The sequence below is a fragment of the Notothenia coriiceps genome, unplaced genomic scaffold (genome assembly GCF_000735185.1).
Source record: "Notothenia coriiceps isolate Sejong01 unplaced genomic scaffold, NC01 NC01_scaffold00037250, whole genome shotgun sequence".
In the NCBI taxonomy this organism is placed as follows: domain Eukaryota; kingdom Metazoa; phylum Chordata; class Actinopteri; order Perciformes; family Nototheniidae; genus Notothenia; species Notothenia coriiceps.
The window spans coordinates 15,597,191-15,612,211 of record NW_011369951.1 but is presented as its reverse complement, the minus strand read 5'-3'; the positions used below and the strand labels follow the sequence as shown (position 1 = coordinate 15,612,211).

At 38.6% G+C, this 15,021-nt stretch overlaps 2 protein-coding genes across 2 annotated transcripts in view; one reads left to right on the top strand and one right to left on the bottom strand.

Annotated features, from left to right (window-relative positions):
- The window catches only part of rnaset2 (ribonuclease T2), a 6,531-nt gene extending 6,344 nt beyond the window's left edge, over nt 1–187 (bottom strand). Inside the window, exon 1 of the mRNA XM_010796472.1 lies at nt 50–187. The gene's annotated coding sequence lies outside the window, so the exon portion shown is untranslated. The remainder of the gene's footprint in view (nt 1–49) is intronic.
- A 2,343-nt stretch (nt 188–2,530) lies between these two features.
- The window catches only part of myom2a (myomesin 2a), a 28,423-nt gene continuing 15,932 nt past the window's right edge, over nt 2,531–15,021 (top strand). Inside the window, exons 1-13 of the mRNA XM_010796471.1 lie at nt 2,531–2,628; nt 5,228–5,331; nt 7,806–7,863; nt 8,026–8,180; nt 8,415–8,501; nt 10,649–10,737; nt 11,558–11,608; nt 11,788–11,952; nt 12,362–12,523; nt 12,638–12,779; nt 13,026–13,225; nt 13,676–13,729; nt 13,940–14,067. Of these exons, the coding sequence (XP_010794773.1) occupies nt 5,249–5,331; nt 7,806–7,863; nt 8,026–8,180; nt 8,415–8,501; nt 10,649–10,737; nt 11,558–11,608; nt 11,788–11,952; nt 12,362–12,523; nt 12,638–12,779; nt 13,026–13,225; nt 13,676–13,729; nt 13,940–14,067 (1,374 nt within the window). The 5' untranslated portion in view covers nt 2,531–2,628; nt 5,228–5,248. The remainder of the gene's footprint in view (nt 2,629–5,227; nt 5,332–7,805; nt 7,864–8,025; nt 8,181–8,414; nt 8,502–10,648; nt 10,738–11,557; nt 11,609–11,787; nt 11,953–12,361; nt 12,524–12,637; nt 12,780–13,025; nt 13,226–13,675; nt 13,730–13,939; nt 14,068–15,021) is intronic.

Sequence of the window (15,021 nt, the reverse complement as noted above, 5' to 3'; positions counted from 1 at the left end):
GTTTTAACCGAAAAAGGTAGGATGAAACACATGTAAAATGTGATCTCACCTTGAGCCGGATACGTTGCAATAGACTTTTATGGAAGTTAACTTTGCGCCGCCCTGTTAATACGTTAGAAAACTTGACTAGGTTGGTGCATAATAGAGAGTACAAGGGAACAGTCTGTTGTTTATGTCCCGAAGCCGCTTCGCTACCTGCCTGCTCAGCCAATCAGGAGCGTCGTAAACGTCATGCGTCGTCACGTGGTAGAGGCTCGATTTATTGTCCGGCCCTCGCCGCCGGCTCCTTGTCCAAAGGCCTTGCGGTGATGTTTGAAACAAGGCACGCTTATGTGACAGTTTACAATCGTACCTTTTTTAAAGACAGTTCTCACAGCAGTGTACAATATAAACACTTATAATTATTGTTTAAGGACAGTGCTGGTCACGTGTTACAGGGGAATTATTATAATAATAATATAATCACGCACATGTTAGTTAGGCCTATCTAACAAAGCTGCATGATGATATATAATATTTGACATACTAGATGAAAGCCATCAGTGAACATTTGGTCATTTGGAAGCAGTGTCCATGATATATGTGTACGTACTGTCAGAGTATGACAGTTTAGCCATTCTTTAAAAAAAGGTGACCTAATTAATCTGTGTATTATATAAATAGGTGTTCAAAAATCAAATCACACAAATGTTTTTAATGGATAATATAATTTTTAACAGGGACCTGATAGAAGGGATGTGACCAAAATGATTAAGTTTACATCATACGATTTATGCATCAATGTCTTTACAGCTGCTTCTGTTTTTGGCAAGCTGCCACCTTCTATGTCTCCAAGCTCAACAGAAAGCATGTGACCCAAACAGACTGGCAGGTGGTCAGATCCTGGTCAATCCAAGATCAAAATGCAATATGCCTTTAAATATACCTTGTGTTTTCATTTATTCATGAATATTCACTTGGACGTCACATTTCCCTTTGTAAATTGCTCTGCACTAACGATTCATAATTTAGAGTTAATTGGACAGGCCTGACTTATTAAATATAATGCACAGGGGTTTAATTTTAAATGACTCATAAGGCAATGTGTACAATTAAGCATGTCAGGAGACTTAAAGTGAGAGAATAATTCATAATATATCCAGGGAGTTTCATTTTAAAAGTGTCGCCAGGAATAATAAAAACGTATAAAATATCCTACTGAGAGAAGGAGAAACTGATTAAGCAAAACGGTACACATTTTACCAATCTAAAGTATATATTTTTTAATGCTATTTCTTAATCATTTGACTTGGTTGAACCCCTGGCTTATTAATGTCTTACTGTCAGCCAACAACATAATGCACTCAAATTATCACTGGGATTAGGTCTCAGAGTGTAATACCACATGGCCAACAGAGGGCTCTTTCTGACCACAGACAGGCACCCTTCCTGTTTTTAGCACACACACAAACAAAGCAGTAGACAAACCTAACCTAACTGAAAGCTATACACATTTTGTCTGTGGAACACATTAAAAATGTATTTGGGCATATACACCATGTATAGTTAAGTCATGTGTCTCTATAGATTTCTTACTGCAGGGTCCTGTTGACTTCTGACCAATCTTGTCTAAAGTTTGAACTGTTTCTATTTACTTCATATTTATATATCTTTTTTTAAACCATATAATTTGCATATAGGGCATTTGAAATGTAATATTTGATTAAATGGTTAGATTTCGACCCTGTGAGTATGAAAACCCATGGTAGACAACTCAAACAATACACACTGTTGTCAAAGCCCCATCCTGCCTCTCCTCCCTCTCCTTTCTGCCCTTTAAATGTAACTTCCATGTTGTCCCATCATATGATTTTTGCCTCAGATGGGAAATGTGTTCACAGCCCCTTCACTGTGTCAGGAATAGTCTAGCTGTAACTGTAGCTAGTTTTATAAATAGGCCCTGGCCAAAGTTCAGCATGCGGCAAAGTGTCTCGAGACTTTTGCAGATGAGAAAGATCTTAAGAGAGGGACTTAACTACTGTTTGAAGTTAATCTAGTACACTTTAATGTTCGTATGAAACTGCTGTATACTGAATTGAAAATGTTATTTTTAGAATTTTTAAAGGTGCCTGTTCAATAATAATACATTCTTTGAATTTGCTGTCAATTATGTTTTTATTTTTTAACAGATAACCATTCTGGTATGGAGAATGAAAATGAACAGCCTTGTTGCACCATTGTTCTTGTATATGTCCAACATATCGCTGCCTACTCTGAAGAGCTAAAAATCATTCTTTCCCTCATAACAGATTCTCTGCATTGTCTAGAAGATCTGGTATACCTGAATTACCAAATGTTAAGCCTCAGTTGTTGAGCTAGTGTGTCAATAAACACCTATTGGGCAAAGCACTTAAAACTGTAATGGGCAAACTCTGTTAATGTAATAGTTGACTGGTTCTAGTGGCCCTAAGTCTTGAAGGATACTGGTTATATATAGGCAGCTCTCTTTCCTTATAAGGCCTCAGGCAGAGGCAGGTGGGGGTCGGTTAGAGACGGCTGATGGTCTTCTTTGGCCTGGTACTTGGTTTAGGCTGACTCCCTGTGGATTCAGGCTGACAACCGAAGTTGCTGCAAAGAAAATCTCAAGGGGTAAGACAACTATAATTTCACGCTCCTTTTATTTCTAACACCCTTGTATCTTCATCTTTAAATCAGATTTTGTGTGAAACCCGATCGAGCAGGTGGGATTAGTTGGGTGGAGGAATAGAAATACCAGATAAGGGTACAACCAAGAGATGTTGCATGGCCCTTAACAAGGGCTGAGGATTTACAATGTAATGCATGGTAGAACATATGAATAATGAAGGTTAATTAGGTGCTGAAATGTAATCTTAATATATAAATGACCCACTGTTTTGACGAGTTGCCTAGTTTGAGACAGGACAATTATACAGCTGGTCTCTGTGTGTTTATCATAGTTAGAATCCTAATTGGTTAAAATGGACTCCCACTGGAGAGTCCAATTTGGTGGGAACACTTGGGACCATTGCTTCAGTGCAGAAATAGCTAGTGTTTGCTCTGGGACTCAATGTTTGGACATTGCTTTCATCGTTTCAAAATGAAGGAACTCAAATACAAACAAGCCATCATTGTTCCATTGTATTGCAATTGCCACTAGTCAGCACACAGCAAGTATTTGAAACAAAACACCAACCGTTTATGACCAAGCTGCAGAATATCAGAGGTTTTACGGTTTTGGTTGAGAATGTTAGAGGTTTCCTGTTACAGATGCAGAGACTCAGGTTTCATTTCACAGGCATTTGTACTGATTCAGTATGTCAGACTAGAACATGACTTGCCTGCTTTGAAAACTCATGTGAGGACAGTTGAGTTTAATGCTGATTTTCTTTGGAAACACAATGTCTTCCTAAGTCTGCTGATTTCATCTGATTTTTTGGAGTAAGGCTCTAAGGGGATCTTCACTTACTCTTTACTTAAAGGAACAATTCCACCATCTCTATCTTATATGTGAATGTCCAGTTTGTGTTAATGATAAATGTATTCATTTTAAGCAATGAATCAATATGTGTCATATTGACCAATTAAAGCTGAGTTCGCAGCTGCAAAATATGTTGTTCCTCTTGCATCAAGCAGTGTCATTTGACGTGGCGTAGTTAAAAGGTGAATTTCTAGTCTCCACCTCTGGATAGCCTGTTGGTGCAGGTGCTCAAAATCAAAACTTCCTATCTCTCTTGTTCTATTTTTTAAATGAAGAACAAAAAAAACTGCATTTCTTTTTGCTTGTATTGCAAACTAGCTACATTTCCAACAAAATCCCCAAATATGGGTGCAGAGTCTGTTTTTGGGAGAGGACACATTTTACAGGGTTTTTTGCGGACCTAGACCTTCAGCTTTATTTATTTTGGCTAGAGGATATGGTCAAAAATTGCAGAGGTAAGAGGATAAGTCAGCTGGTGCATTAGCAGTGCAAGAGGAAGTGACACTTTGGGCATCAGAAACAATGCTTCCTGATACATGAAGGCACTTTTCTTGGTCAATGTATTATGCACTGGTGATTTTATTGACATTTGCCATCAACACCGATTGGACATAAAAGGTGGCAAAGTGGTAAAGTGTTTGGCAGGCTGGTTCACTGACCCTTAAGTAACTTTGGGGCTTTTCCACTACTACAGCTACATTATTCAACCGGGGATTTAACTGTTTTTATTTTTTTCAGGGGACATGTGTCCATCTAATTGACGTGATGCTTGATTGTCAGTTTTTGAGCTAGACGCGACTTAAACGTGCAAGGCAAGTGTTTTCAGAAAAAGGCAGAAGGGAAAGTCTTTGCCAGTAGATCATGTCTCAGTAGCTTTCGGGGTGAGGTTGGGCAGGGAGAATCGCTTCATGTTTCATCTGACCTTATTTATAGTCTCTGAGGACTTAGTGACGTAAGGAAATTATGTTCCACCGCCGCGTGATGTAAGACAAAGTTATGTTCCTGCTTTGGTATGCGTACTGTAAAAAGTGTTCATGTCTGATGTTATTGTTTATGCCACGTGATATGTGTGTCAGTGTTTCCCATACTTAATTTATTTGCTTTAAAAAGTATTTGTGCCATTTTATATCACAGGATATGACATGTGCCCAATAGAAAAGCTTTTATGATAACGCCTATTATTTTACGCTCACATTGAGTAACATTTTAATGTTTATTTTAGTATTGTGTCAATCTCTTGACACAATCGTTTATTATATGTAAAATATGGGTATTCACAGTTCACCAATGTGTCTAAAATTGTAATACATATACTGTATTATGTGCTCTGAATTTGGATCCGTCAAATTGTTAGACAGTCTTTGGTGCAGCTGTACTCATTGTAAACATTACTGTTCCAACAATAGTCTACATGCCTTTTGTTTTTGTTGGTGAACACATGTGTCTGTGTTAACAGTGTCTTTAAATCAATGTGTCACCTTGTCATTCCTGAAGCTGACAGTGAAAGCTTTTTGTGTGTGTGTGTGTGTGTGTGTGTGTGTGTGTGTGTGTGTGTGTCTGTGTTTCATCTCTTTCCTTCTTCGCATTTTTCTTCATTAAAGCAGCATCTCCTTCTAGAAGTGTCTTTGACAGGGTTGGTAGCCCTTGTGTTTGTATAAGTTTGTGTCACTGCGTTGTTGGTCCGATATGTAATTGTCGATCCACTCTGTTACAATGTCAGTGAGTGTTTGTTTGTTGCTGGTCCAACAGGTCAGTATCTACTTTGTCACCATGTCAACGAGGATGAAACGTGGGGCTTACGACCACGAGTACCACCACAAACAGAGCAAATATGTGGTTAAAGAGTACAGCAGGTACATTACACTGTAATGCTAATCCTACCTAAAAAAATAACAGTAGTATTGTAACAGTAGTATGGACTAGGTTAATATAGCAAGTTGAACCTGTTTAACATTAAACTAACGTCAAGACCTAACTAACACTAAGCTGTCTAAGTTAAACAAAGGCATAATTGTTTTCACAATAACTTCCCCAAGCCAATATTTGACATCATTATGAGGGCTTATCAAAGTACATTTTAATGTTGGATATTGGTATATATAAATGGGCATAGGATTAATAGTTTATTTTAATGCACAAGAAGCTTTTAAAACTTTCAAGCAGCAAAGGTCAGATGGTCTTTTCTACAGATACAAAAGAAAACACTGCAGGAAAGGCTTAGCTTTACTAATTTAATCATAGGCCTCTTTGTGACATTTTTATTATGTGGAAATAGTTAAAAATCCCACCGCCTGTAGACACAAATATTTAGCTTGAGGAACCACTGCAGGATGTGTAGTGTTAGCGTTTTGTTTGTGTTCTGTGTTTGCGGTGATACTTACCACTTAATAAATCTTATTTTTGCTGCTGATCACTTCTTCTTTTTTTCTTTTTTGCCAAGAAGCAGCTGAGCAGCAAACAGTAGTCTGACCCTTTTAAGTAGTTCTAATTTAACAAAGTGTGGAGTGATGGGTGTTGAATTTCCCTTTACACAGCTTATTGTCCTTTACCAATTCTTATGTATTTTATTTCAAACTGAGGTAAGTATGCTTGTGTTTTTGTGTGTTGTGTCCCTTGAACTCTGAACGACTGATGACATATTACTATGTAACTATTGTATGTTAAAAAAGAAGATTTCTCGCCAGACTCGATAACAATTCCAAGCACATTTTACCACAAGAAAGGATATTATTTACTTCAAATATTATTTTTCCTGTGTGACAAATAATGTTTTCACACAGGTTTACCGAGAGCAGCACACTGAAATGTGCACGTCACTTGTTTGGCCAATTTGGACGAAGCAACACATCCTGCCTCAATGGCTGCCATACCACAACCTGGCATCCACTTGCAACACTATTGGTCTCTTTTAAAATGCAACATGGCTCCTCCAGACTCAGTCCCATAACAATGTTCCCCACTCCAACTGCTTTGTCTGTTCCTGCCAGCTCTCAGGATCCTCTGACTTTCTGGAGAGCACTCCACTCCACGTTACAGTGGCGGTAGTGGAATGACATCTGGCCTGAAGGATTTATGGACAACAGTGATGAAACACATAGACTTGAGAGCTTCCCACAGCTGGCTGCGTCCCTCCTGCTGACAATCTGCAGCCCCTTTAGGCAATAGGCCATTTGCCAGCTTCAGTGGCATAGTGCTGAATATGGAATTTGGCTATGCACAAACAATTGTGTATATCAGCTGATGATGTTCCAATTAATCAGTGTCCTCCTTTTTAAAAGACTTTCAGTCATAAAGTTTTATGACACACATTTCAGTTATCCTTGTTAAGGAGGCTCAGTGCACAAATGGAGGCAATATTCATGTCAGACATTATAGTCACATCTAAAGCTAATGACTCTCCAAAGCTTAGACTGACATAACTTTAACATGGAGTGTGAACAGTCAAGTGAAATCCTGTAATGCACGCTCTTAAAAAAGCTGTTTGGTACTCAATGGTTCTCTGATGTCTACCCGGTGAGCTTACCTCAGACATTTTTGTTAAGTTGGTGTCGCCTCAACTGCTCACAGGAGAGTCAAAGGTCAGTCAGAGAGGCTTTACTTCTCTATCTCTACTGTGGAAAGGTCTTGTCATGCATCATGCATTCTTTCCATGGAGCAGGTTGACACCATTTTGTCATTTTGTAAAAGCATCAGGCTTCTGCCCCTAAAGATTGTAATGTTTTTCAAACGGAAGAAAAACCTGTGTTAAAAATGACCAATTTAATTTGGGACTCTGGCCTACAATAATATAATAACCACAGGCACAATTGTCCATGTTCCAGCAAGTACTAGGTGGGATTGGTAAATTAGTTCTGATTGACTTTACTGATTTTGATGTCCTTCTCAGCAGAGCAAAGTGAAACGGCCTCAGAGATTGCCAGTAGTCCCAATCTTTGCTCATGGATAACTTTCATCTAAAAGAAAGTCTTAGGCTTCAGTATTTTCACAATTATGAAAACAGCAAGGCTGTTCCAAAACGATTTTGGAATCAGATTACAAGCCCTTTCAAGCGTTGGATACAGACTGTTGCACATGAAAGCTAACACTCAGCACAGCACCACTTTGGAGGCTGGTTATTGTATCTGGTAGGCAACTGAATAAGTGAAAAGCCTAAATAGTTACCACGCCCCATACACTGCAGTTATTCTTTCTAATGTCACGTTTTATATATCTTTAACAGTAGGTACATGTTAAAAATCACATCATATGTTTAGGAGTTTACTGAATGAACAGACTTTACAAAGAAAACACTGATTGCAAACAAAACTGACTTACTGTTTGTATTTAGTTCTACAGCGATGGAGGAAAGATATGAGCACAAAACACAGTCTCGCATCCAAGAAGTGGTAAGAATCTTTTCCCGTCCAACATTGCTTTGTTTGGGAAAATGTATGTAATTATCTGTCTAATCTGTTTTTTGAGGTAATGAATGCTATTTTGTTGTGTCATGGTACAGAGTAAGACATTTATATTCATCCGTCTCTTGTAATTGTCATTTCCCTGTGTAGGTAACCTCAAAGATGGGGGACAAATATGTGCGTGAGGAGCCGATGATCAGGGGACCGACGTTCCTGGTCCGACTCAGATCCCACACCGTGTTTGAGAAAACTCACATCAAACTCTGCTGCACTGTTGCTGGCTTCCCCTTGCCTTCGGTACAATGGTGAGTAACAATTTAACATCTAAAACAAAAACTTTAAACTTAAAAAGAAACAAAAATTGTAAATATATATATTTTTTATTTCATGAGAATGGGTTGCCTTGCATATCTTTTTCTTCTTGTAGATATGTTGCTAATTTTTGTTGTCAGGAAATGTTACAAAAATTGCTGCTGAAAAAGTCTTCTATGGTCCCACACGTCTCTATGCTGGTGAGCAGTGATTTCTCTCTATTTCAGGTATAAAGACGGCTCGATCCTGGGCATGTCCTCGGGACAGTTCCTCATTGAAGCTAATGGTGGAATCCATACTCTGGAAATCCCAAGGTGCATTAATTAAAGACTTAAAAAAAAAAATTAAAGAAGATTATTTGAAAGGTCACATGTAGAGGTAGAGAACATTTGATGAGCTTGTTCCTAATTTAAAGTGTCACTCCTCTAATTCAATATTCAAACATTTAAAAGACAACCTGCATGACAAACTACAAATATTAAAGGATGAGGACAAAAAGAACCTCGTAATTTTATTTGTTTACATTACTTTTGCAAATCTCCCAGCTTTATGTTATAACAATAGTAATACAACTGATTAACAATGCAGGTTTCAAACTATTTTAACTGTTTGTTCAATGCTTTTTATGAAAGGAAATCCATTTCATATTTTTGTTTATTTTGTGGGAAACTGTTTGGTAACTTCAATAATCCAAATGACTGTTATTAAGTAATCTCATCTCTTCCCATGGTTTGTAATTATGGCTCACTGCTAAACCTAACTATTCATGACACTTGCCCACTTTGGCCAGTGACTAGCTTATCTATCGCCAGGACTGTGTATTGAATCATCAGAATATCTTTCCTGTCAGTCCCATTAGGGTCACCACACATATTCAAACTAGAGTAGTTACGTCAGAGTCAGCTGACCGACTCGCTCCAGTCCAGGAAGCTCAGCTGTTCCCAGTGCTGACCTTAGTGCTACGTGATCCTGCGGGATTCTTCCAGTCATCACTCTCTGCTTGGATCCAGTCACCTTAAGCTCCTTCTGTCTGTTACTAACACACAGTTCAGCCAACAGCAATTACTCTGATTAAATTACTGAAAAATAACTCCCTCCTCCTGAGTTGTCTTAAACTCAAAAAGTGTTAGTTAGATAAATTACATTAACACTGAATGCTCTGTTAATTTAAAAGAAACCGTTTTAGAAATAGGCTGGAATATGTAAGGGGATATATCTCTTTTGAATGACAAATTCCCAGCAGCTTGTCGTCATTTTAAGCCCGGCTCATGACAGTCAGCAAAATGCAGAATCCCAACCCCCCAACTTCTCAGTTATTACAAGATGCCATTCTGTAACTCTTCCCTAACAAGCCTAACCTTCTAAATTCCCCTAAACACACAGTTTCACCGGTGCAAAGTATTCTGTAATTCTAAAAGAATTTTTTGAATGTTATTTTGATTCAAAATAGAATACATTTGGTGCCTTCACTCGGCTACCTGCTGCTACACAGTATTCACTTCCTCCAATAATGTGGAGTCCTCTCCTTATGACTCCAGCAGCCTACGCATTCTGCCAGGCCGGAATTCCAATGTTAGCTGATACTAATGTAATATGAGGTTCTGTAGAAGTTGGTGAGAAGAGCATCAGGAAGGGAAAAGGCACAGAGTGGTTCAGACTGGCTTCAATGCAGTAATGCATGGCTGCAATGAGACCAAAACATGGCTTTGACCCCTGTAGCAGCCCTATTGTCTCTGCATCTCCCCAACAAGTTTTCAATTTCGGCACCGTCTGAGTACAGAACTTGATTCTCTAGATCAGAAGCTTCTGCTATTTGCTTCTGGTTTGCTAGGATTGTAAAATATCCATGGCCTTTAGCTCTGGAGGGAACAAAGGCAGCAAAATGTCATGTAAATATGATTCAGAGGAAGCATTCATAAGAGACAGAGAAGGTGATGCAACTTGTAAAATAAGCCCTATGTGAAAATGTTTTAGAAATGTAAACAATTGTGTTTAAAAAAAACCTGTCATCTATTCTGTCCTACTGTATGTGAGAGCAGGGCTTTACTCTCTATTGACTGTGCCCACTCAGCTGCTGATTATCCCCGGCAACATAATGCACTCATGTGGGAAATGATTGCTCATTTGGTGTATTAGTTTCATACACCCAGTAAAAGCTAATCCCCCCTGGCACTAGCTCAGTGGTTTACAGTAAGTCTTGTAGGAGCAGATCCTTGTGGAAATACAGTACATATGCCATGAAGGCATTTCCCATGTTTTTACAGATGATTATAAACATTACTAAAGACTCACATGCACACCTAACGCTTGATATAAGGTGTCTATGAACCATGCTAGGATAAAACCCTGACTCATGGATGGTGTTATTTACATCTGTAGGCTGTTCTAAAAATACATGTAGTCTATGCAAACTTGATAGGTATAGTGACTTGGAAACTTGTGTGTTATTGTGCATTCATAGATGCTCCACTGATGATACGGCCCAGTACACCGCTGTGGCCTGTAACAGCCATGGACAGGCTTCTAGTCAGGCCTCCGTCATCGTCAAGAGTATGTCCTTCTTTGTGATCACCCTGTATCTGATATGTTGTGATGTTTATCATACTGTCACACCAGAACATGCTAGTGGCACTGAATGCATTTATGTTAGATGTGTAAAGTTCATGCTAATTCTGAATGTAAAAAAAACAAACAAATAATTGTCTCGTATTTTCTTTCTGAGTATACCTGTATTCAACCAATGTCCCTAAAAGCTATGTCTACTTTTATTTTCAAATGTAGTTATTTTTGGGGTGGAGATACTCAGATGTGGGGAGGTATATGTTTTAATGAGCCTGGATGTGACATAGAAACATAGGCGTGTTGAATCCCATGTTTTCTGACCTAGGCAGCCTGAAAACGTTTGTCTGGCTTGCTTTATTTCAGTTTGTGGTTTAATAGGCACTCCACATTCACACATTTTTTTGTTCAAGCACTGAAAAAGGAAGCTTTTACAAACACGTCACCTTAAACTAACATGCATTTATTTTTTGGACACGATACAGTTTATGTTGCACAAACAAACAAACTTAGTAGAAGTGGGAGGGCATAGCTTATACAGGAGTAGCCCTCCCGTTAGTCATCCAGTTGCTGGATAAAGTAAAAAAAGATAATTCCGTAAGTAAATACTCACACAGATAAACAAAATTGTATATATACATACACATACATATGTACACATATATTTCATTTAAATTAGATTGGCTACTTCAGGCTGTTATTCTTCCTTTACTGCCATTGCTTACCATCTGTCTGCTTATTCACCAATTTTCTTATTCTTTATTTTTACAAATTGTTACTGTTAATTATGATGACTTTTCTAATCATGTAGGGTTCAGGGTGGAGGAGGAGTCCTGCTCATACGCTTGGTTGCCTTACACAGGTAAGCATCATAATTACCTCCAGCTCCCTCTTAATATGTCCAGAAATTACTGGAGAAGATTACTCGGCTGTAAAAGGTTTCTCTTTTAAAAGTGGTGTGTAAAAAAATAAAAAGATAGCACCAGCCCCACTCATCTCAACTCTGTCTGACTCTTTTTCTTCATTTTCCCTATCCATCAGCTGCCATGCTTCCCAAGATCCAGTACACTAAAATCCACATCACTTTCCTGGAGAAGTTTGGGCCAGTGTTTGCCACCGAGGGAGATTCTGTCACTCTGACTGCCACCATGACCCTGAGCCCCAACCTGGCCAACCTGCAGCCCGATGCACAGTGGTTTAGAGATGGTAATTATTATAAAAAAGCAATTTATGAAAACCTAATTACACTTTAATTGCTGGTAATATATACTGTCTGCCAACGCGACTACCAGACCCAATCTAGTGGACAGCCGGAGGCCCATCATTGGAAAAACGGAATATGTTACGGAGAGATTTTCATTGCTAATTCATTATAGTAAAGTAGTTAAATAGACTAGCAACTTAATTTAATTTACTGTGTGTCCATAGACATTACTTAAAAAGGTACCATGAGGGATACACATTTTTTATAAGTTAACCTTTTTGATATTAAAAATCATGATATGCAGTCAGGTCTCATGTTTAATTCATAGAAACATATTTCTACTGTGGAATGGAGGTTTCTAAGAAGTATGCGTAAAGGGACGCTGAAGGTATGATCCTGTCTGCTTTCCAGACACGCGTCTGTCTGACTCTAAGTGGGTGAAGATCGTCACCGGCAGAGGCATCACCTCCCTGACTATACCCAACCTGTTCAAAGACGACGAAGGCCTCTACACAATACGTATGGTCACTAAAGGAGGCACCGCCGAACACGGAGCATTCGTCTCTGTCTCAGGTAACCAAAACCTACACTGTGGTTTTATTGAATTGAACCCTTTTACTTGTTTATATAGATACTGCTTACTTATAATATGATTACTAAAATGTAACTGTGTCACTTCCTGTGTAGATGGACCTCCCCCAGTCGCCGGTGCACCCGGTGCTCCTATGGATATTAAGATCCACGATGCCAACAGGGACTATGTCATTACGTCATGGAAGCCCCCAAATACCACCACAGAGGGACCAATCCTGGGATACTTTGTGGACAAGTAGGAGTTACTATTTGAATCATCAATAAAAGATAAACTGGCCAACATAAAGCGTGATTCCTGGAAGTAATCACATAGACTTTGCTTGACTGTCTGTACAATGGAAGGGTTTCTGTCCTTAGGTACAGCGAGTCTTTTCTTTTTCTCTATACCGAATACTTTTTCTGTACTTCTTTGGCCATTTTCAGCTTTATTTTTAAACTCCTTTTTTGATTTGACCTGTCTTTTTACATTTTCCTTTTGTAGATGTGAGGTTGGAACTGAAAACTGGACCCAGTGCAATGATCACCCCATAAAGATCTGCAAATACCCCGTGCCCGGGCTGTTTGAGGGGCACTCGTACTACTTCAGAGTACGAGCCGTCAACTCTAAAGGAGTCAGCAAAGCCTGCCGCATGTCTGAGCCCATCGCCGCGCTGGACCCCACCGAGTTTGAGAGGCTGCATGGTGGGTGTAGCTGGATTAAATAGAAAAATGTCATCCCTGTTTTTTACATTTCATCATGTAAAGAAATATGTGTCCTGTCGTGAAAATGTCACTGCTGTTCTGGTAAGTTTGGATGGGCTGCAGTTAAGTTGCTCTTTGTATGTCGGCGTAAAGCAGCTGTAGTATAGCTATGATGATACTTGAAGACTGGATCTCTGAAGTATAAAAGGTTTAACATTGTGTTTAAATTATTGTGTTTGAAAGATGTGCTCTTTAATGGTCAATGCAGTCCTAAACATCACTGGTCCATCTGTCACCACTGATCGAAAACTAACTTTTAAAAAAATGATATGAGATGAACAGTCTTTTTTGCCTTACAGTATTAACTGTACAAGGTGAACAATGAGTTATCAGTTTAACTTTAAAATAAATGTAAAGCAGATAGGTAACAATGTTTTTGTTATCCTTTAGCCAAAAGACTTGGAGGAAACCTGGATGTTGTGTCTTACCATGATGAAGTTGAAGGTGAGTTTTATCTGAAACGTAGCTCTATCTATTACTATTATTTATATAAGTTCCTTCAAGTATTGTTTTGTACAGAGTAGGTGAACAATTATGTGTCTCACTGTGTAAGTTAACCTTCATCTGCATGTGTGTGTGTGTGTGTGTGTGTGTGTGTGTGTGTGTGTGTGTGTGTGTGTGTGTGTGTGTGTGTGTGTGTGTGTGTTTGTGTAGCTGAAGGGAAGCCTCCAGGTGCTGCTTCAGGGATGTGCGCCTCAGAAACCGACAGGACTTATGTTGTTTTGAGCTGGAAGGCCCCTGCATATTCCAGCAAGGCTCCCATGTGGTACTACATAGAGAAGGTAACAAACAACGTAACACCATTGCTGCTTGGAGTACTAACACACTACCTTGCCAGTACTGCAGGTTCTTCTGTGTGTGATAGCCCTTACCTACTAAATAAAGCGATGTAGTTGGAATTCAGGCATTTCACCTCGTTGTGTGCGCACATTTGTTTTGGCCCCTTTCATTCTAGTGGTAGAATAAAAACCAGGATTACCTAATCAGTTTATTCATTACCTATTCAAATTAAAATAGTTTGAATTGGTGGATTGTATGTGTGGATGACAATTTACAATTTAAACAATTTAAACAATTTAAACAATTTAAATAAAATGTCTAGACTTTTGTTTTAAACACATTCACATCGCTGTCAAAGAAACAAACATATATCCAATGCTGTACATGTATAAGTTAATATAAGCTTCTAACACTGTGGAATACATGAGTCAGGGTTCTTACGGTCATTAAAAACCTGGAAAAGTCATGGAAATTCAAAATGATAATTCCAGGTCCTGGAAAAGTTATGGAAAACAATATTTTTCCCAAAGTTTTGGAAAAGTCATGGAAATGTAACTAAAGTTGCATCAAATATAATTTATATTTTATCTAATCGCCAAAATAGTAATACTATAATGATAATAAATACTGTATAGTAATGAAACATAAAATGGCATTTAACTGACGAGGTATTTTGCTGGTGAGAGATTTTAGTTGCTTTAGCGTGTAGAAGCTAGTAAGCCTACTATTTGATTTGTTTTAGATAGGCACAACATGTTTCAGACCTTATTTTCCTGTTCCATGTTAAAATAAACCATTTTCAGTGGTACCGCTGAGAAAGACTAATTTTTTTGGTCATGAAAAATTAGGTAAAGGTCATGGAAAAGTCATTGGTGAAAAAGTGTAGGAACCCTGATGAGTTCCAAGTGCAATAAAGCACTTATGATCAACTGCACTAGGACAGACTATTGGGAACT